This window comes from Orbicella franksi, chromosome 15, assembly GCF_964199315.1.
Source record: "Orbicella franksi chromosome 15, jaOrbFran1.1, whole genome shotgun sequence".
NCBI lineage: Eukaryota > Metazoa > Cnidaria > Anthozoa > Scleractinia > Merulinidae > Orbicella > Orbicella franksi.
The window spans coordinates 15,612,572-15,634,534 of NC_138159.1; the positions used below are offsets into that span (position 1 = coordinate 15,612,572).

Sequence of the window (21,963 nt, forward strand, 5' to 3'; positions counted from 1 at the left end):
ATTCATACAAATATTCGCTCCGAATGGGTTTTTGCTTTTGTGATACACTACGCTTGAATTTCTAAGCTTTTGCGTGACGCGGCATTTACATGACGGCCTAGAGAGCTGTCATGATGGTTAAAAAAAGTGACTTATTTCGGGGAACTTGGCTATCTGAACAGTTCATGTCTTAGAAAAAGTATTATTTTAATGTTTTAGAGTTCCTCGAGGGATAAATTCAAGCTTTTGTAGCAAAACTCAGTGAGATGTTTATGTTGGTTTCCGGCCGCCATGTTGGTGCCCATACGGATGGGCACCAGCATGGCGTCTCCATACAAATCTCTATAAATTTGGGTAAAAAATTTCTCCGCGTATCTCGCATAAGAAAAATTCCTGTGACCAGAATTTTGGCCAGAGTCTTTGCATATTTACCTTCTTTCAATTCTTAGATTCTGAACTTAATCTATTGACCGGTTTTGATTTTTATTTTAATCTATTTTGAATTGCGTGACACTGAAAACCAGCAATTCCTCTATCAGTGTTATAATTGTTATAATTATCATTTTAATGATAAATCCCAGATTAAAAAGCCTCATGGTTCCTCACAAGGCTTATACGCGCCACCTCCTATGCTTTAAATTATTCTTTTGTGGTAAAATGAATAAAGAAATAAGTGTCCCTAACTTTCTCAAGTCAATTAGAACGGTTGCAATAAACGTTTGTCAGTCAACCTTAGAATATATTTTAAAAAACTTACGTGGTGACTTAAAACGCTTAATACTCGAAATCTGTGATCTCGACGATGTAATTGCGAACATAAAGCAATTTATTTTCGAAAATTAACCAAAAGCCCCAAACAATTTTGCGTCATAATTCTGCAAGTGACCATGTTTTTCCTAAATTTCACGATCTTAAAATAGATACGAAAATGTTCAGGTACAAAAATGATTTTCTTTTCACCGCTGGATTGCATATTAAAGAATGATAATATTTCTCAATTTTCAAAACGGTGCCACACCAAACGTCAAAAGCAGATTTCCTTATGACTTCTAAAATTATACATTTAGACCCGTCAACGCTACACAGGAGAAATTTGAAAACGCACCAATCACAGGCGGCAGAAACGCTTGAGTGCACCCTGGGGGGTGAGAGTTAATCACATGATTATCGCGACGTCATAGATTTTGAAAAGCTCCGTTTTCAAAATGTTTCCCGTTCACACTAAAACGCGCCTTGCGTTTTCAAAATTCCTCTGATTTGAAGAGCGTTTTCGAAAAGATGTGTTCTCGGTGAAACACTTTCTCAAATCGTTCTGGCGTAGTGTGAACGGAGCCTTAATTAAGTCGGTGTAAAAATCGTGAACCATCACACCAACTTTTCATAAAATAGACTCCATAAAAGTAACTTAATAAAGAAAAGAATAAGAATGTAAAATTGCCAAAGTCTGATAAACTCAAATAAAGTAGAAATCAATCACATGGGCGCTTTCCATTCAACCAAGAATTTCGGAAATTCTGAATGATGGCAAATGGTACGTGAATTTCGTTGGAAAATTCCCGTAAAATCCGGAAAAATTATTTTGGTCGAATAGAAAGAGCCCATAGTGTGCAACGTGTGTGATTTGATTTTACACGCGAATTCAAGATTGGTGATATCTTAGATTGATTGATTGATTGATTGATTGATTGATTGATTGATTGATTGATTGATTGATTGATTGATTGATTGATTCACTCACTCACTCACTCATTCATTCATTCATTCATTCTTTCTTTCACTGACTGACTGACTGACTGACTGACTGACTGACTTGATTGATCGATCGATCGATCGATCGATCGATCGATTGATTGCAGTCAGTGTCAAAATAAAATAAACTAGGTTTCAAATCAGATGTGGACAAAGTTAAACATAGTGAATTTTACCATCTCTCAGTTGTTGATCACTACATTAAAATGGTCAGTAAGGACTGCGTTTCACGCGTGACACTTTGGTCAATTGAAAGTAACGCAGCTCCTACAACACTTAGGCTGCGTTGCGTTACACACATGTGATCGGCTTTACTTCCTGCCACCAATCATCTGGATACAGATACTTTTGGATTTCAATTCCCTCTCTTGGAACTGTCATGTTGAAAAAACCAAAGCGAACTCGTGGTAATGGTTTTTTTACTAATCGTGCAGGAAATGTGTCGTGGAGATTATAATTTAAAGCAAAAATCCACGTTTCCAGCCCAGCTCTCTTCATCCAACCGTTGTAGTCATACATAGCAAACAAGTCGACTTTTATATGAGGAAGATCGTCGCTGTAAACTTTCATCACGTTGCTTGTTATCCATCGTTTATAATACACTTTCAACCCTTTGGACTCAAAAGCCGATAAAAACTCCTTGAAATTCATCGATGCAAACCTTCCCGAGCCGTTAAAACCAATATCCACATCATTATCCCACGGAAGAGGTCCGTGTGCACGAACCGCGCCGAAAACAGATCCATACATGAGCCAGTGCTCTATACCAAAGTCATCCAAGATCTTGTGAACAGTATACGCCATGCTTAGAAGCTGGTCCTTTTGTTTGCTGCTCAGATATTCGCACGGCTGAGCTGAGAAGAGAGGGTGATTGCCCGTGTAAAGACCGTAGTTCCTCAAGTTCATTACCATATAGAATGTTATCAACAAGACCAGAAGAATTGTTAACACTATATAACGACAGCGACACCTTGAGATCAAATGGCGAGGCGAGTCCGTCACCAACATTTTTAGCGATCGTTCAAGTCGCATATGACGGCACTTGTCAACCTTTGCAACTTTACGAGGAAGGTACTGTTATCAACTGAACGATCTTTAGTAATTCAACGGACTGTTGGGAAAATAAAATAATATTGGTAAGTGTTGTTGCACGTATATAATATAAACAGTTAAATAAACTTTATTCCCCATGGTAATCCCTCTAGTCTCCAGTCTTTCAAAGGTGGAACAGGTACCCGGTTGTTGATTGGCTGAATAATTAAGGCCTGTCCTCGTGACGTAAAACATACCACCCCAGTCTATTTAATTAATACCAAAGATAAGCCTCCAATCCCAAGACTCAAATCCTTCTGATAATAAAACAGCCCCTATCCCTCCACCCCTCCCCTCCTCACGAATATAACGTTACGCCGCTACATTTACCCCTATTCGGAGACCGCAGGGGCTACTAGCCGGGACGATGCGATATTTTCGGACGAGCGATATTTTCGGCGCGAAAGTTTACTTCAAGAGCTGAAGAGCCCCTGGGAACTTATTCTTACCGAGCCAGTTCCAGGACTGATCGAATTCCGTTCCGCTGATTGGCCAGAATTCGAGACGAAATTCGACCAGTGCTGGGACTGGTTCGGTAAGGATAAGTTCCCAGGGGCTCTTCAGCTCTTGAAATAAACTTTCGCGCCGAAAATATCGCTCGCCCGAAAATATCGCATCGTCCCGGCTAGTAGCCCCTGGGTATCCGAGGATGCATTTACCCAAAATTGCGGCCATTTTCCCAAACATTTCCAGGGCCGAGGAAGTTCTACAACGTTTCTTTTGTATACCAAAGAAATACAGACTTACAACACTAGTTCATTTTACGAAACTCGATCAGCCTTTGGAAAATCTAACGGTTCGGCCCAAGTGCAAGCTATCACTCGAGCATGCATGCAGCACAAAGCCAAGTGGTAAAGTGGTCACGTGGTCTTTTGCTTTTACCAAAATTTCAATTTGAATTTCCGGAAATTTTCTGTGGCGAATGGAACAGCATTTTCTGGAATTTCCGCAAACGTGACAAAGAAGGAAATTTTGGTACCATTTGCCCCCGTTTGGAAAGTTCTCGAATTTTTGTTGAATGTCAAGGACGATGTCAACGGGTTTACATAGAAATTTCGAATTACGTATTCAACGTCGCCGAGTCTATCTTTCGGGCAAAAGGATTTATTCTGAACAAACATACAAGGAATCTCTTCGCATCAGTTTGGTTTATAAACAATACACAGTGGTCAGAACTGAGAAATATTCTCTCCACTGCCGAGTTGACTCCACTGACGGCGAAGTTTTCGAACAAAATTTTCCCGTAACAGTCAACAGCTTGCTTTCCGCATTGTTTCGTTAACAATGGAATCAAATGAGCCTGCACTTGTAGCTTGCAGCTTAAAATAACTTGAGCTTGAGCCGTGAGGCTATCCCTTTAAAGTGCCACTGAAACGAAATTTTCGTACTCTCTGTTTTTATCCCAATCTATAGTTTCAAACGTGCTGAAAGTAATGGTGAACTTTATTTCTGCCATATCCCAACAGAAAGTGCTTTTTTTAGATGTTGAAATCGACTTTTTGGAGCAAAACTGTGTCCGGGCTCTGGAACCGAGTTTAAGGACCTTGTGACGTCACTGGTTGTATTCACGCAAGAAGCGCTATAGATTCTCTCTTGTTTTCACTTGAGTTATTCAAGTTTATTCTTCATATTGTCGATACCTACTAGTTTTCTACCTTGTAATTTCTGTCCAGCCTTGACAGGAAATACACATCATAAACGTTGGAGGGCGCCAGAGAGTGTAGATTCACCAGAGTAAATGCTACAGATTATAACAGCTCAGTATACTTTTCGAACATCTTGAGTACTCGATTGGAGATTTCGAAGACGAGTGTGGCAACTTTTATATCACGTCCTGAAGCCTAAACACGATATTTCGTCGTCTGTTTTCAGCCTGGTTCTGAAATTTGGATTCTCACGTTGATCTAAGGTCTATTAACAAGGTTCGAATATATCCTCGGCAACTTTACTGCATTAAAAGCCGTAAGCGCATCAGCCATCCGCACAATCACGAAGTTATTAACGGTCCACAAGCTTTGAGTCGAGTACTTCTTTGCACACTGAGGGCATCTTTTTATGATACTAATAAGTGAGAGTTCTTGTGGTAGACAAAATGTATCTTTGAAAATTGTGATCCGCAGCAGGGTTTGCTTTATCGCCGCATACGTATCAGTGTAAACAAAGCGGGAATTTCGCTTCTCTTTTACACGTATCTCCCAATTGCAATATTCCACGGCCGATGGATTACTTTGAGTTCTTTAGCACATACTTATGTCTATGATCTTCATTTAATAATATCCAAGTTCAAAACAATTCGTTAAAACGTCACTAGTTTACACTCCTTTCGAAGGTTCATTAAACAGAATTTGAACTAATTTGCATATATGACCTTTCGCCGCCGACATTGTCACGCTTTCTCTCGTTTCCTGAAAACATACCTGTAGGGTCATGGCAGCTTAGTTTACCTTTATAGTTTAAATTCGCTCCCTCATATAAAAGAAGAGGGTTTCTTAAATTGTTGCTGTTGTGATAACTTGCAGGATGTAGCAGATACAACTGGACTAAAGGTCACTGTGGCACAATCTCGTCCGCCGTGAAACTCAGAAAGCGTCCGGTTTCCTCGAAGCGAAGCAACTCGAAAACTCAAAGCGTTGTTGCTGCGATTCGTGCAGCAGCAGTCCGGATAATATTTTCAAAAGCCGCTTTCTCTTGTTTTCATGTCTTTTTTACTTTATGAGTGTAGATATTATTTAATTGAGTGCTGGCATTTCACCAAGAGTCCCGATCATTTTGCGATCTAAGAACTCCCACTCGTTTGCTTGCTTACATAAAATATCCTGCAAATATCCAATTAAATAGACTGGAAAGCCCCAGGATCGACTCTCGACCTCTTCATGTTTAAGGCTACTGTGATTATCTGCTTTACAGCTCCGAGATGTCCTTAAGATGTTTTTTGGGGGGCTTCGAACAGTAATCTCTTCTCCCATAATCACTCTAAATTTTCAGCGCAGCATGAGAGTAATACAACCAGTGACGTCACTAGGCTGTTTTGGCCGCGCCAAAATGGCCGCCAATTTTGGGCTTAACCAGCCAACTTCGAACGGCTGAAAAAGCAGTTTTCGCTTACCGCATGCGAAAAAAAAGTTTGCAGTGTTTCCAAGTAAGGTTGAAACTTTATTACTAAGCAAAAATCTCACATACAAAAATTTCGTTTCAGTCACTGGTTTCAGTGGCAGTTTAACGAAGGCTAGCTATAGATGACAAAGAACAACTTGTATAATAAGTTAAATACGGTGAATCTTGATCGCGGCGGCCGGCTTTCTAGCTGTGATCACCTCTACAGTAGGGACGTAGGAAAAACGGATTTAAAAACAAACAGCTGAATGATTTACGTACCTGTTTCAAAACTTCTTCCACAACGTTGAACTGTAAAAACAATAAAAATGAGTTAGGTCACTTTAATTGTGCCAAGTCATCGCAACGCACTGAGGATAAATTACGTCTGAATGACAAGACGGAAATTTCAAGTACATGACTCACTTTACGTCCAATATATGTTGTGATAATATAAAAGAAACCTTGGCCTTTAAAGTGTAGTTAATGAGTCTCTTAAACTGACTGGTTTGGCGGTATTGAGCTGGTATCTCTCTAACTGGTTCGAATTTGAAGACTTAGGTTTTGAGTCATGGCGCCATGTTTCCTCAGTCGTTTATCTGTACACTTATTCACTGGTCTCGACGAAAACTTTAAGGTTTGTTTTCTCGAGAATCTCGACGATTCCCGAGACTTCGGATTCGTGGGCAAACAAAACTAACCGTTTCCTAAGGGACCAGTAATTAAGCGTTTTGGTAAATAGCTGGAGTTTAGTGTAAAGTTATAAGTCAAGTAGAAGTCGAAGTAACCTCTGGTTCCTGGGCTCTGGTTAATGGAAGAGCGGGCGACATTAGCCCTTTTCCTGGTACGGTTGGTTTTATCATTTACATTTTGCAATGTTATTGAACGTGGATGCGAGGCAATCTACAAAATAGCCCGAAATGCTAGATTACATTGTAATGCCGGGCAACATGTAGACTTAAGCAGTATCACGTGACCATAAATCAACGAATGAGAGCGCGCGTTAGATTAATCTCAACAGCTTGTTTGGTCAAGATGGATGGATATTGGCCTCGTTCTTTTTTTGCGAGTTTATGAACCTCGACTCCGTCTCGGTCCACAAACACGCAAAAAAAGAACTTGGCTACTACCCAGCCATCTTGACCTCGCACTTAGTCAATAACCCATACATTCACCAAATAAATCGCTATAGATTCAGTGGATAAGTGTTAAAAAAGCAAACCGCGCGATTTATCCACCTTTCGACCAACCGGGGCCAGCTATGTAGAGCGTTTCCACATGATCTCACGGCAGCCATAGATGCGTTCCAAAACAATAAAACGGCGGCGAATCCTGTGCGAGATGAACTCTTTTCTTATGTCAGAACTTCCTTTTGTTTCAATAAATTTGCATGTGTGCTGGCGACGTGAGTGAAAACCCTGTATAACAAAGTAATTTGTAACCTCTCCGGTAGAACCGTACTACAAATCATTAGAAACAACATGCAATAAGATTAACCTGTTTGGTTTTTTATAAGTTTCTTTAGCTTTTTCATTTCCACCCTTGGCTGAAAATTCCGCTACGCGCCGCTCAATTCTGCTTACAACTAATCACTTTTCTGCTAAAATGTTAGCATTGAATTGTTTTTTGTCATACAGATGAAAACGGCCACCCGGACTAGAGTCTTTGTTCTCCTCTTAGCTACAAGCGAAAGCCAGAGAACTTCTGCATAACGCGTTAGAGAAAATAATTGACGGTCTGTAACCAGATTACCTCTACATGTACACGTAGAAGTACTATCGGCTTAGTGTCTCCTCTACAAAACAAAAACAAAGATTGCGTAATGTCCGCGTCGCAGGTTTTTAATGACGCGTATGATAACTATTGGACTTATTCATAGTAAATGCTAAATGCAAATTATTTACAGCGACTTTGTAATACTGTACTACCAGTGTCACAGTTTCAGCTCACCTAACCGTACCGAACGGTGTTTCGTTGTGATTTAAGTTTATAAATCAGTCGTATCATTTTAGATGGCCGTTTCTATACCAGACACACATAATTTGTCTGCATGAACTGAGGTCGACAGTGGTCGGTCAAAACGGTAACCTTCAGACGCTCCAGGAGTTGTCAGAGTGATTGCAACATGTTTTTCTTCGAATACCCTCCCGGTTAGCGATTCTATGGATCGAACCCTGCCTGAATCAAAAAGAAACGCTCGCAACCGAACGGCGAAACATGTGCTTGGATCGAAAATCGTGCCAAAAATGTACAAATGTACATGCTGCCAACAAGTTCACGCCAGTGGCGGGGCAGAACACTCTGCGCGCCTGGCACTTTTTGTGTATCTGAATCATTCAACAAAAAATGACGTCACATCCGGTAAAAAAGAGCGCTGAGCGGCAAAATCAAATTTTAATATGGCATAATCGTTCTCTCAGTAAGTAAAATGGCAATATTTTGCAATCGACCGGATATTTTTAACGTTTTATTTGGCCACGATAAACAAAATTTTGTCTTCTTCCTCGTCATATCAGTTTGTTTGAAGGACAGGGTAATCATTTATTCAAAAACACGCTGTTTTGAAGGCGTGTTTTTTACGAAATGTCGCCATTTCTTCCTCGCTGAATTCCACAGGAGTCATCGTTTGTGTGGAAATAATGAATTCTAAGTAAGTTGCACTCAATTCAAATATCCTATTCTCTTAGGTGGGCATCACACTAAGAAAAATGCACAATGACAGGTTTCTAGACATGGGGGAACCTTATTAACAGAAGCGCCTTTTTTAAAATTTACTGTTGCCAACACTCGAGAGTACTTGAGTGCTGTTAATCGTATCACTGCAAGAATAGACCCACACACATAACGCGCTTTGCAGAACTTTCTTGCCGATCGACACTAACACAAACTCATGTGTTTGCTCATGACTCAAACTGATGCCATAAAATATGTTACGATTGGTTAAGAACCTTAAACAAGATAAGTTTTCCCTAAGCAATCCCTTAATTGATAAACGCTTCGTTACAGGCAGGCCGTGAACCCCTTAAAAAAAGCAAGAGGATTAGTTTTAACGGCGATTAAGTAATTTGGACATGTCGTGGTTTTTTCTCATTTATAATCAAATTTATTTTTCCGTTTCAACCGTGTTAAACGTCAGCAACGCTAAGTTCCAATACCCCCCCCCCCCCGCACCACTGAGGTCAACCATGCACCTTTTCTTCAAACCCTCTTATTTGCCCTGTTTGCAGACCAAGTTCCTTATTTATTAATCACTGTCATATTGGCAACCCATTTTGAAAGGTTACTAAAAAATTGTGCATTATATTTCAGTGTGCTTTCTCTATGTAATCTTATATCAAGATATTTCAATCCTTAAGGGAATGAGAGAACACTAACAATACTGACAATTTTCAGTAATTCATCACTCTTTCAATATGCCATCTAAACAAATTGTTCGTAAACAGTAGTGAAATTTCATGCCCCTACATCTAGCCATAAAAGGAAGTCTGGGAACAGGCAATAGCAACACAGGCTGGTGAATTTTACAAGCTAATGAACTCATGTCTAACAATGATGAATGATGATGAAGCATGGTGCAGTGAAACTGAAGAATCAGACTGTGAGTGACAGTGATAGACTCAGTGTCGTGAGAGTGATGTTAATGTCTGTGAACTTGGACCAGATCAGTGAAGAAAAGGTTTCATACTAGAAATTGACAGAGAGCAACAAGCTTGTGCTAAAAAAGTGAAGAAGCTGGCTCAGACCAGTCTTGAAGCCAGCTTCATCACTACTTACAGTACTTGTCAAGAGTTCCTGACTTGTGTATGTGGGAAGGCTCTCTGTAATGACCTATGTGGGGAGGCTCAGCTCAAGATGAGTACCTTTTTCAGGCTTCAGGTATAAAATGATAGGGATTTCACAAGTTGAGGTGTATGAAAGGGTAGGAAAATCTGTTTTCTAGGGATTCCATTCTTCTGGTTCTAAAATGTTGTTGAAAAGCTCTCATTTACTCTCCTCAGCCAGAATGAAGAGATTCTATAATATTGTTTATTAACCTCTTTCCAAGGGAATAGAAAAGGGATGCAGTATTCTTAAAGAGGTTTGTTAAAGGGGTACATTTACCCTTTTGCAATGTAAGGTCGACAAAAGAGGTGCCATTTCTATCAAAATGGTACAAATGTATACAAAAGGGTAAGGGGTAATGGACCTTGAGATAAGGCCTTTCCATTTAAAATTTTGTAGAATACCCCCCCCCCCCCCCACCAGCTTGTGTAACAAAGATGTTCAAATTATTATATTGTGAAAAAAGGCAATTATTAAAAAACAAAACAGTGCCAAGAGATTAAGTGATTGTCAAGGCAAGTTTCCATTTGTATTTTGAATTAAAATGGGTATAACATTATCCTCAAGTACACTTTGCAGCTTCACAGAGAGGCCCAGACTAATAATGAAAACATATGTTTTAACACTTAAAATTCTATTTTTGCCCCTTCCCTTGTACCTTATGATCTTTGTAGGGAAATTCTCAAAAGGTCCCCACCCCCCCACCCCCCAAAAAAATATTCAAATTTTATATACAAATCACTTTTTTATCTTGAAAATGGTCTCAGAGACAACAAAACACTTTTATGGCTAGCTAAACTACTTATTAGGAAAATAAAAATGTTTAAGGAAAAAATGAACAGGAAGAAATAACAACAAATTAACTTTTTTTTTTCAGAAGAGCTACTACTTGTATATTTTTTTAACTTACATGTAGGTCAACATAATTTGTTTTCACAATTTACCACAAAAGAAAACACCACAGAAACAAGAATTATAGTTGTGGCATCTGAGCTACATTCTTAAATGGAAACATTTCTCAGAAAAAATTCCAAAATATATTCTTACTAGTACAACAACATACCAAATATATTTTGCAGAGAAGTTTACTTAATTAATAAAATTGATGTAGTGAAATTTTCTATTTAATTTTTGTACACCTGATCTTACAGAGTGCAACCTTTGGTCTAACTGGTTCACTTTACTGTTATGGAATAATTAAATTAATCACACCAGAGTGGCTTTGCATCTTTATTATAATTCTCATTATCAGTAGAGAAATCACACTTGTACCCTGGTCCACTGACACTCTTACGTGTATGTTAAACATGGGAAAGCAGGTTGCACCATCTAAATCATAGCATTGTATGCCTGTGTGGGGTGTATATGCCAGGAAGTAACCACCTAAGAAAAGACAAATATAAATTATGTCATTGTTTCAATGACTCACCGTAAGTGGGTATTTGCTCATTTACCACCTTAATAAACAAGATATATTAAAGTATAATTTTTACTTCCGCTTTAAACTTTTCAAACCTACAGTTTGTTTTCACTTTCAGAGAGGTTCTTAAATTCACAAGCACCCACCCCCTCAGTCCCGATTCCTACTCTCCCATAGCCAGGATCCCATTTCAACCCTTCAACATTTCCATAATCACATTAAATCAGTAATTTTTTTTCTAGTAATTTTGGTCTGACTTGGATTCATCTCCACCCAGCCACGAAAGCAATGTTGGTAGATTTCCGTATATTTGTTGGTCTAGTTTACTATTGCTCTTAGATTCCCACCTCCCTTTTGACAGAATTAAATTCGATTAAAAAATAAACTACAGAAGTTTAATCAAATTAATGCAGAGGCAAACATGTATTGAACCAGAACGTTACTATAATTTTGGTACAAACGATACCAAAGTATAACTTACATAATTAAAATCACATCTTCTCTGTTGTAATTTAAGACAGTGCAGCTACTAATAGATTAACCACAAAAACCTAAAAACATGACTTTAGAAACACAGGTAAGTGAGAATATTGCCAGTTTTGCTTTTGCTACCAACCACTCTGCTTTTAAAAAAAATACATGGAAGATAATGACAAAGCAATAACAAAACCAACTAACCAACCTCTGGCAATTCAATAAACACACCAAATTCCCCTCCAAAATTCTCTTCAACACCTTACAGTACATGTAATGTCAGCAGCATAAATTCAGCTCAATGATTTGGCATGCTACTATCATCAAATTTTTACCCCTTGATTCAGAATTTTTAGGAGTATCAAATAGAATTCCACTTTAGATTACAAAAAGCACTGTTTACCTTTGCAAATATCTGCATTAGTTCTGGAGATATTTAAGTTTAAAATGTGTAAAATATATGCAAATGAGAGGACTGATGATGTCATACACCAAACCCAATATTACATCGAGTGCAGACCATATATACAACAGAGATCATTGAAACTTGGTAGCCAGTTATAGTTCTACAGGCAACACATTAATATGGCTATAAAAAATATGTTCCCAATTGGCAACTCAATCTTTTCCAGTCCCCTCTAACCCAATTTCAATAATGCAGTGATTTTCAGCTTGAAAAACATTAATCAAGGCCATGACTTCGACCTTACTATTTAATAGGCTTGCTGGATCATGCAGACAAAGCACCATTGGCAAATATCAAAATGGAACTCCAAAGGTGGCCAGAAAAGCCTACAATATCAGGGAAGGTCTGAAATGCAGTCTGTTGCCATGGTACCAAAACTGTTAAGCTCATATTAGATAGCACATCTGCAAATTGCATCGTAATAGCACTGTCCCCACTGGAGCCATGGTTCAGTAGTTTACTTGGACAATAAATTTCATAACTTTCCTGGGGGACTGGATGATCTAAATGGTATGTGGGAGACTCCCAGAATATTTGCAAGAATGTATGACTATCTCTATAAATAAATAAATAAATAAATAAATAAATAAATAAATAAACAGACACTAACACTACTAACATGATTGAGTTTGGAAAATATATATTTTTTTTTTTAGTTCATGATATTTTGAAAAATTCCCCTCTCCCATCTAACATGCTGATCTTCTTTAATTTGGTACTTGAAATTGATAACAAGGATGCTACACCTTGGCAGCTCATTGGCCAGGATATGTTCCACAGTCTTCACATCAGATAATGGGTCTGTACATATTTTTTACGTATTTATTAAACAGATATCTCCCCATCCCATCCCTATGGAAATTCCAATTTTGATTAACACTTTTCTTTAAAAAGTTTGGCTTTTGAGACCCTCCCCATCCTTGGAATTTCCAATAATCTCCTTGGGGTGGGTAATTGGACATTTTCCAGAACCACACAATAAAACAAATAAACAAACTTTAAGATAAAATGTTAAAGTATAAGTCAGTGTGACATATATACATTGATTAACTTATAAAGACATGATTGATCATTGCAACTATACACAACTTGAGCAAAGGTGAAATTATAGCCTGAAAAAAAAAATTAGGTATGAACTGGATTCCAACCCATGACCTCAGTGATACCGGTGTGATAACTTAATTAAAGTTCTATGCTACAACATACCAAACTGCTAATTTATCATGAAGTGACACAGCTAAAGGAAAGTTGTCAAGATATCAACTTTTATGTGAATTCTAAAAGATCACTACAAGTCTTCTAAATTTAAGATTATTATACCTAACAAAAGACATACAGTAGGGCACTGCACTGTGTGCTGTCTCTACACACTCTTCCAGGCAGGATAGTAATACATATACATGTATTTTTTTTTCTTGGAATATACTGTTACTGCATGGTCATACAAGAGGTACTAGTTGCTGCTGAGTAGTCTTAAAATAAGTGTGAACAAAGTGTGACAAAATATAATGTATATTAAATCTGCACCAGTTCAGTACAATTTAATACTAAATTTTAACCAGCTGCAAAAAAAAAATTATTGTTAGCACCTGATATTACATGTACTTTGTGAAGGCTTCTGGAGGGGTTATACTTTTATAAAGTACCTGGCAGCAAGTACTATTTTGATTTAACAAAGCAAGACTGTAGTAACTGCTAAGAAAATGTGTTTGGTACATCCCAGAAAAATTGGATGGGGGTCAGTGCCACCCTCTTCACAAAAGTTAAACCCTTAACCTATTTATGAACATAATCTGCGATTTTCCCTACCCCATTTATGACTGTTGCGACTGCTACAGTTGCCCTAAACATAAGTTTTGAAGGACTTTTGTTGATGGTCTTATCGATAATGATGAAAATTGAGGTAGCTTATTCTAAAAAACATACCAAATTAAAGATTAGAGGGCAAAAGCCTTACCCTAGAGTATCTATGACCAAAATGGCTGAATAACCATACCTTTGGGGCTGCACATAGCTATATATAGCACATAGAGAAGAGTTCCCCCCCCCCCTCCTCCTGCTGGAGCAGGAATCAAAATATTATTGCATTGATGACATAATAAAGATGAAATCTCAAAATAATCAAGAGTTACATGTATACATGGGACTTTACTATCAAAATGATGCCTGTTGCTTACTGTACATGTAAATTGTTCAGTTCCAGAAAATATCCATACTCCCCCCACAGAAGGGATTGGAATTTCCTGGGGGGTGGGGGGATTCTATAAGACCAAAAAATTTAAAGAAACGTATGAAGCTCAATAGGAATTTCCAGAGGGGTGGTGGGGGGACTCAGAAAAATTCTCTTCCGTGGGGGAGGTATGGATATTTTCTGGAACTACACGTTGCATAAATTACTCCTACAATGTGCCAGAATTCTGTTAATCTGGTCACCAACAGGCCACAAAAATCTGACTGTATAATTAATAAATAAGAAAATGACCGACTGAGCTTTTGTTTGAGCCAGAATAGAGTGGCCATAATAACGAGGTGGCTGTGTTAACGGGGGTGTCTGTAAGGTGAGGTACATTCCACAGTTAAGTGATAAAGATGACACTCTCAAACACCAGTACCCATAAAGATTTTGGACAGTACATTTCGCATAATCAGTTGGAAGAGGAAGAGGGAAAATGGGAATAAAATAGAATGGCTCTTGTGTGCCAGAGACAACCCTTTCCCCGAGTTACCCTGGCGGACCCACGTAACTTTTCACTTATTTCTTTGCAAAATTCAACCAACTGTTTACACAAGGATCACGAACCAGACTTGGGGGTGAGACAATTCAGGTGAGCGAGTTGACTTGCCTTGGCATGTAAAGTAACCAACAACTTTTCTTTGAGTATACGTAAACACTTTGGCTCGCCTAACTGGAACAACTCTCAGCATGGCGAGTGTCACATAATGTCTAGATTTAAGATTTAAAGCAGCAATTTGTATCAAAGAAGAGAAAATTAACTCAGCAAAACACACTGTGATCAAATGACTGACGGAAACTTAAACAAAGAGGGATAGTTGCACATTTGATTATTTAATAAGAGTTACGAATAATCATGTAGGGTCAAAAAAAAAAAATCATGCAGGGTCAACTTTTACTCAGCCTACAGGGGTTACATTTTCACATACAAACACTTGATAAAGTTGCCTCAGGGGGAGGGTTATCTCGGGTACCCGAGACCATATAAATGGGACCTGTGTTGCCTCAAAGAACACCCCCACGATTTTCAAAGGGGAAGGTCCTTAAACAGGACCTAAACTTTGGGCAGCTTCAATGGCAGATTCACCCTGATGGCCTGGATTTGAATAATTGATTTAATTACTTTTAAAGAAGACTAGAACTTAGAAATCTTGCTCGAATTTCGATCCAGCGAGACATAAGCTTCCATGCCGTGAATCAAGCTTTTACTGGGCGTTTTAAAAGCACTCACCAGAGAAAGAGACTGGTGACCCCAAAGTACCAATATATATGCACTGTATCTTACTGAAAACAACAATCTTCAACGAGAGATGTGGGAATGTGGGATACTGACCTTCAGCATGCGATCCAGCTTGTCTCTTCTACCAATACACGTGAGCCAAGAGCAACAAAAGCTCTGGTGACAGCGACTTTCGGAGCTAAACGGCTTCTGTTAATTGTATTCCCGTAGTACACAGTGCAAACTATGGCCAGCAATACTTCATCCAGGTTGTTGTTAACATTATAGGCTATTGCACTTATTGTTATCACTAAATCACGAACAACAAGAACCAAAAGTCGGAATAACACCAGTTTTGCAAATGTGTAAAATTCGCCCGACGAGGACGGAAGGCTCTCCGTTATTTTGCTTCAAAACAATAATAAACTTTTCTCTTTTCCCGAAATTTTTGCTTAAAAAGTCGAAGTAATGTGTCTGCAACATCCCTCCATCCTCAATATAAAATGAAACGAAACTGATGGTTTACAAATAGAGGGAAATCGTGAGTAATCGAAACGCCATTTTCTCGCTTTGTGAAACGAGCCGCGAAGCGCAGTTTAAACCGGATGTGACGTCATTTTTTGTTGGATGATGACTACACGAAAATACACCGATTCCAGAAAAAAACTGGAAGTTGCACCGAAACGAGGCTTAATAGCCCTTGCGGTAAATAAAGCAACATGGCGAACGAAGAAGAAAGGCCAATCTCTCTTCTGATGATATTCCCGGCGTCAGTCTGAGCGAAGAACATTGAAAAATTGACACTCAGCCAATCGAAATTCTGGCTTAAAAGTCGCCATATAAATCAAAGGGGCAAAATAAAGGAACTTTTAGACGGGTATGTTTTCCATCCTTCGATTGTCTCGATCTCCAATATGCGCAAAAACAACCTGTTCTCACCATTTTTATTTCCTAGAAGAACTTTGTTCATGGTCGGTTTAGGAAAAAGAATCTGAATGAAATGAAAATTGTAAAACTTTACGACCCTGACCCGAAGAATACTTTACTAAAGCTAAAGTAACTTAAAGTAGTAAAACTGATGAAGCAAGAGCTCGAAAGAACATAGGGAAGTAAATTTAAAAATTTTGCCGGATATCGGGAATATTGCAACAAAACACCTGAACAAATTTCCTACGGCTGATTCATTTCATTTTTTTGTGGTAATGAATATTTGAATGAATATTTCAAAATAGTTCAAAACAATTGGGAATCTATAAGATCATACAATGTAGGAAATTCTCAATGAGGTCAAAATTATACACCAGCTCTACCATGTGTCCTTCTATGTTACACCCTGTGCCAGAAATTAGAACATGAAGCCACATAATGCACAATTTCAGTACGGTGGAAATCAACAAATATTTAATTACCACTGATGAACAATATCATGTACTCTGTTTAAAGTCACTACCAAATGACAAATAAACAATATCAGATAACTTTTTTTTTCTGCCAGTTTACAAGCAAATAGCTCACTATCCAGGGTTGATTAACAACTCTACACAACCTTAATGGAGTTACACCCTCAAATATATGCCATCCATTTATTATCCTAATAGCCATTTAAGTTTGTATTCTTACATTTGCAGTTCTGGTTCATGGTTGGAAAACAGTCTTCCCTAGAAAGTTGGTATTAAAATTATAGTCAGTTCTGATTTACTTGGTTGCATAGAAGGGATGAAGATTACAACCTTCCTGCTTGCCAGTACAAGCTGTCTATCAAATCTACGACATTAAGGAAAATTACTACAAGGCGTTACAATGTGTTGTCAGACTTTAATTCAGAGTACAGCTCACTTTTGGGTGTCCAGGTCTTGGGTGTCTGACCTTTTGTCTCTCTGCAGTCTATTCTGCACCTTATGTTTTCAAATTCAGCCTAAAAAAACTTCAGGTACATAATTAATGGGCTGGCTCCCCAACATCAAGTACAGGAAATTAGCCCATGCAATAATTTATCTGACACTGCTAGTTCTTAAACATTAAACCTAAAAGCCAGATCTTGCTGAAATATTAAGCGAGTAAAAAATATTCAAAATTCATCAATGGCTGTATTTAAATCACTGATGTTCTTCCACATTCAACATTGTATTTGGGAAACGTTTTTTGTTTACCTCAGAGGCATGAAAACTGATTAATTCCTAAGTTGATTGAAGCTGATGGGTATTCATATGCCAGACTCAGATGCATCACATATTTCGCTCTACACAGTGATTCCTCATCAACTTTTGCCCAAGGGAAAGCCGAGGGTACGGCTTCCAGTTTCAAAAAGTGTACTCAGTTTAAAATCACTTGGCAAGAAGTGCTCGGAACAACAAAAATTATTTGCCACCGAGGTAAAATAGACATCTCCCCTTTGCATAAGTATTTCCCACTTTTTTCTTCTTTGTTTATCTGGCTAGCTTGTCCGAAGGAAACTCAGTCGTGGAAATGATAAATCAGGTCGGTTTTTGTTTCGATTATTAGAGTTTGCAGCCGCACAACACTTGTGTCCAACTCTTTTCCTTTTCTTTACCACATTTGCTCCAGACAAGTAGCTCTAACTTACATACATTCGAATTTTTTCGTTCTTCCCCAGCATTTCGTCCGCCATTTTGAAAGCTCGAGGGCTATTAAGCCTCGCTTGCGTGCAACTTCCGGTTTTTTCTGGAATCGGTGTATTTCAGGAGTCTTCTGCCCCGCCCCCGGTTCACGCAAATAATTAATTTTAAAATAAATGCAGATTATGCACGCACAAGCAGACTAAAACAAAACTTAAAATGATAACTTTGACTGTAATTGCAGTCCGTAATTGCTTTCATTTTTGCCAATCCGTAATTGTAGTACAACCCTACTTTTAAGTCGATGCATGATGCACAAGTTGGTAAATAGCGAAGTGATTATTTTCGAGACAGTGTACGAAATTCGACGCCTGAGTGAGTTACATCGATCGACCAACATCAGATAAAAGCTCTGTTCGACTTGCGAACTACGTCAGGCTTTTTAACGCATGGCCATTAAATCGTCGAGGACAGAAAGACGTCAAAATCATTAGCTACCAAGTAACATTCTAGAACTGATTTGAAGGCAACTCTTCGCCTCTGGCCACGCGAAATGTGTTACTACAACCTTATCGGCGCTCTGCTTTCGCACAGACAATCATGTATTATACAATTTTCGAATTGTAGCTTCGCTAAACTTACCTTTACTTCAACAGAATCGCCGAACGACCCAATATTTCGTCAGAACTGGAGCTCTTTATTCAACATTGCGGTCATTATAATATGAAAGCGCTTCAGGCGATTACACGTCAGACAAGAGAAGCACGTGATGTCTACAAATCCCGTGACAGGAAGGCCCGTGATATTTTTAGAGAGCTCTCTCAAATGAAATTTTGCGTCTCAAAAAACATATCTTGACAGGACGTGATTTATTTTAGTTGCATAGAATACTACAGTCCTTACCTATGTCCTTAGTTTAACAAAGGGAGTCTATGTTGCCATGCGTCTGTTTAGTAATTGATCACAGATGACTTCAAAATGAGGTGGTGGTGATGCAATAGGCCGTATCCGAAATAATGCAATGGTCGTCCCCGAATCTCCGAATTCCTTTCATTTTAAAGCAAGTCAAGTTCAGATATATATTGAAATGAATAGGATTTGCATAAAAAAGAAAGCGCGGGTGAAAACATTTTAATTTCATATTACGGTTTCGAACGAAGATTAGTTTTGGCCCAGAGGCAAAAGGCAACTCGGACAATGCTAAATTTATGATAAATTAAAATAAAATAATTAAGTTCTTGGATATTAGACTTGGAAGGGAGTTTTCTTCCAATTGTTTATTTTCCAATACATCAATTTCGATAGATTAAAATTCAGCCAAAAACAATAGACCTCAGGACGATACGGTGGCCCATTGGGGCAAAACACAACTCAATTTCTCTTCTGAAACACAACAATCTTTTGGAGAACACAACAATCTTTCGGAGAACACAACAATCTTTTCGAGAACACCACAATCTTTTTCAGAACACAACGAAATTTCCTGATACACAACAATCTTTTTCGAAACACAATAAAATTTTCTGATACAAAAACGCAAACTAAAACACAACAAAATTAATTGAAACAACAAAATTTCAAAGTACTGGTAACTAACCCTGATGCTGAAAGCGACCGGAACCTGGGACTAGCTCTGGTCAACGTCACTGAAAGGCGCCATTTTTGTACCGTTCATGTGGTGGATTTGATCTGAAATGGCTTCTTCAGGTTCAATAAGCTATAATCCAGAGGAGGAAAGCATAATTTCATATTACTTTTCAAGAGGATATACGTATGAAGTCATCACTGAATTTTTAGCTAAGTTTCATGGCATTACGATGTGTGTACGAACATTGAAAAATAGGTTGAAGCAATTGAACTTAAGGAGAAGATTGCCATCTTTTGATATGGACGTTGTACGGGAACAAATCATGAATGAGCATAGTGGTCCAGGCTGCCAAGGTGGATATAGAAGTATGTGGCATACCCTACGACTAAAAAATATTCAAGTTCCTAGACATGTTGTAGCTGACCTTATGAGGGAAATGGATCTAGAAGGATGTGAGCAGAGAAGGGCAAAAAGCCTTAAAAGAAGAAGTTACTTCTCATCTGGTCCAAACAGGGGCGGGGGAGAACACTCTGCGACGCCTGGCACTTTTTGTGTATCTGAATCATCCAACAAAAAATGACGTCACATCCGGTAAAAAAGAGCGCTGAGCGGCAAAATCAAATTTGAACATGGCATAATCGTTCTCTCAGTAAGTAAAATGGTAATATTTTGCAATCGGCCGGATATTTTTAACGTTTTATTTGGCCACGATAAACAAAATTTTGTCTTCTTCCTCGTCATATCAGTTTGTTTGAAGGACAGGGTAATTATTTATTCAAAAACACGCTGTTTTGAAGGCGTGTTTTTTACGAAATGTCGCCATTTCTTCCTCGCTGAATTCCACAGGAGTCATCGTTTGTGTGGAAATAATGAATTCTAGGTAAGTTGCACTCAATTCAAATATCCTATTCTCTTAGGTAGGCATTACACTGAGAAAAATGAACAATGACAGGTTTCTAGACATGGGGAACCTTATTAACAGAAGCGCCTTTTTTAAAATTTACTGTTGCCAAACACTCGAGAGTACTTGAGTGCTGTTAATCGTATCACTGCAAGAATAGACCCACACACATAACGCGCTTTGCAGAACTTTCTTGCCGATCGACACTAACACAAACTCGTGTGTTTGCTCATGGCTCAAACTGATGCCATAAAGTATGTTACGATTGATTAAGAACCTTAAACAAGATATGTTTTCCCTAAGCAATCCCTTAATTGATAAACGCTTCGTTACAGGCAGGCCGTGAACCCCTTAAAAAAAGCAAGAGGATTAGTTTTAACGGCGACTAAGTAATTTGGACATGTCGTGGTTTTTTCTCATTTATAATCAAATTTATTTTTCCGTTTCAACAGTGTTTGACGTCAGCAGCGCTAAGTTCCAATACCCCCCCACCAACTGAGGTCAAGCATGCACCTTTAATTTCTTCAAACCCTCTCATTTGCCCTGTTTGCAGACCAAGTTCCTCATCTATTAATCCCTGTCATATTGGCAACCCATTTTGAAAGGTTACTAAAAAATTGTGCATTATATTTCAGTGTGCTTTCTCTTTGTAATCTTATGTCAAGATATTTCAATCCTTAAGGAAACGAGAGAACACTAGCAATACTGACAATTTTCAGTAACTCATCACTTTCAATATGCCATCTAAACAAATTGTTCGTAAACAGTAGTGAAATTTCATGCCCCTACACCTAGCCATAAAAGGAAGTCTGGGAACAGGCAGTAGCAACAGTGACACTGCCAGGCTGGTGAATTTTGCAAGCTAATGAACTCATGTCTAACAATGATGGGTGATGATGAAGCATGGTGCAGTGAAACTGAAGAATCAGACTGTGAGTGACAGTGATAGAGTCAGTGTCGTGAGAGTGATGCTAGTGTCTGTGAACTTGGACCAGATCAGCAAAGAAAAGGTTTTGTACTAGAAATTGACAGAGAGCAACAAGTTTGTGCTAAAAAACTGAAGAAGCTGGCTCAGACCAGTCTTAAAGCCAGCATCTACTTACAGTACTTGTCAAGAGTTCCTGACTTGTGTATGTGGGAAGGCTCTCTGTAATGACCTATATGGGGAGGCTCAGCTCACGATGAGTACCTTTTTCAGGCTTCAGGTATAAACTTAATGATAGGGATTTCACAAGCTGAGGTGTATGAAAGGGTAGGAAAATCTTTCATTTAGGGATTCCATTCTTTTGGTTCTAAAATGTTGTTGAAAAGCTCTCATTTACTCTCCTCAGCCAGAATGAAGAGATTCTAT

At 38.5% G+C, this 21,963-nt stretch overlaps 1 protein-coding gene across 1 annotated transcript; it reads right to left on the reverse strand.

The window, feature by feature from the left end:
- Nucleotides 1-249: 249 nt before the first annotated feature.
- On the reverse strand, nucleotides 250-18,858 carry LOC145469385 (ribitol 5-phosphate transferase FKRP-like). The gene is made up of 3 exons (XM_081453087.1): nucleotides 18,766-18,858; nucleotides 6,196-6,225; nucleotides 250-2,839 (listed from the first exon to the last, which is right to left on the reverse strand). Exon 3 carries the CDS (start codon nucleotides 2,758-2,760, stop codon nucleotides 2,020-2,022), a length of 741 nt encoding a protein of 246 aa, XP_081309213.1. The 5' UTR covers nucleotides 2,761-2,839; nucleotides 6,196-6,225; nucleotides 18,766-18,858; the 3' UTR covers nucleotides 250-2,019.
- Between the last annotated feature and the right edge of the window lie 3,105 nt (nucleotides 18,859-21,963).

What these genes read in the sequence shown, in the direction of transcription:
- LOC145469385 (XM_081453087.1), bottom strand. Translation starts at nt 2,760, where the DNA reads ATGCGACTTGAACGATCGCTAAAAATGTTGGTGACGGACTCGCCTCGC.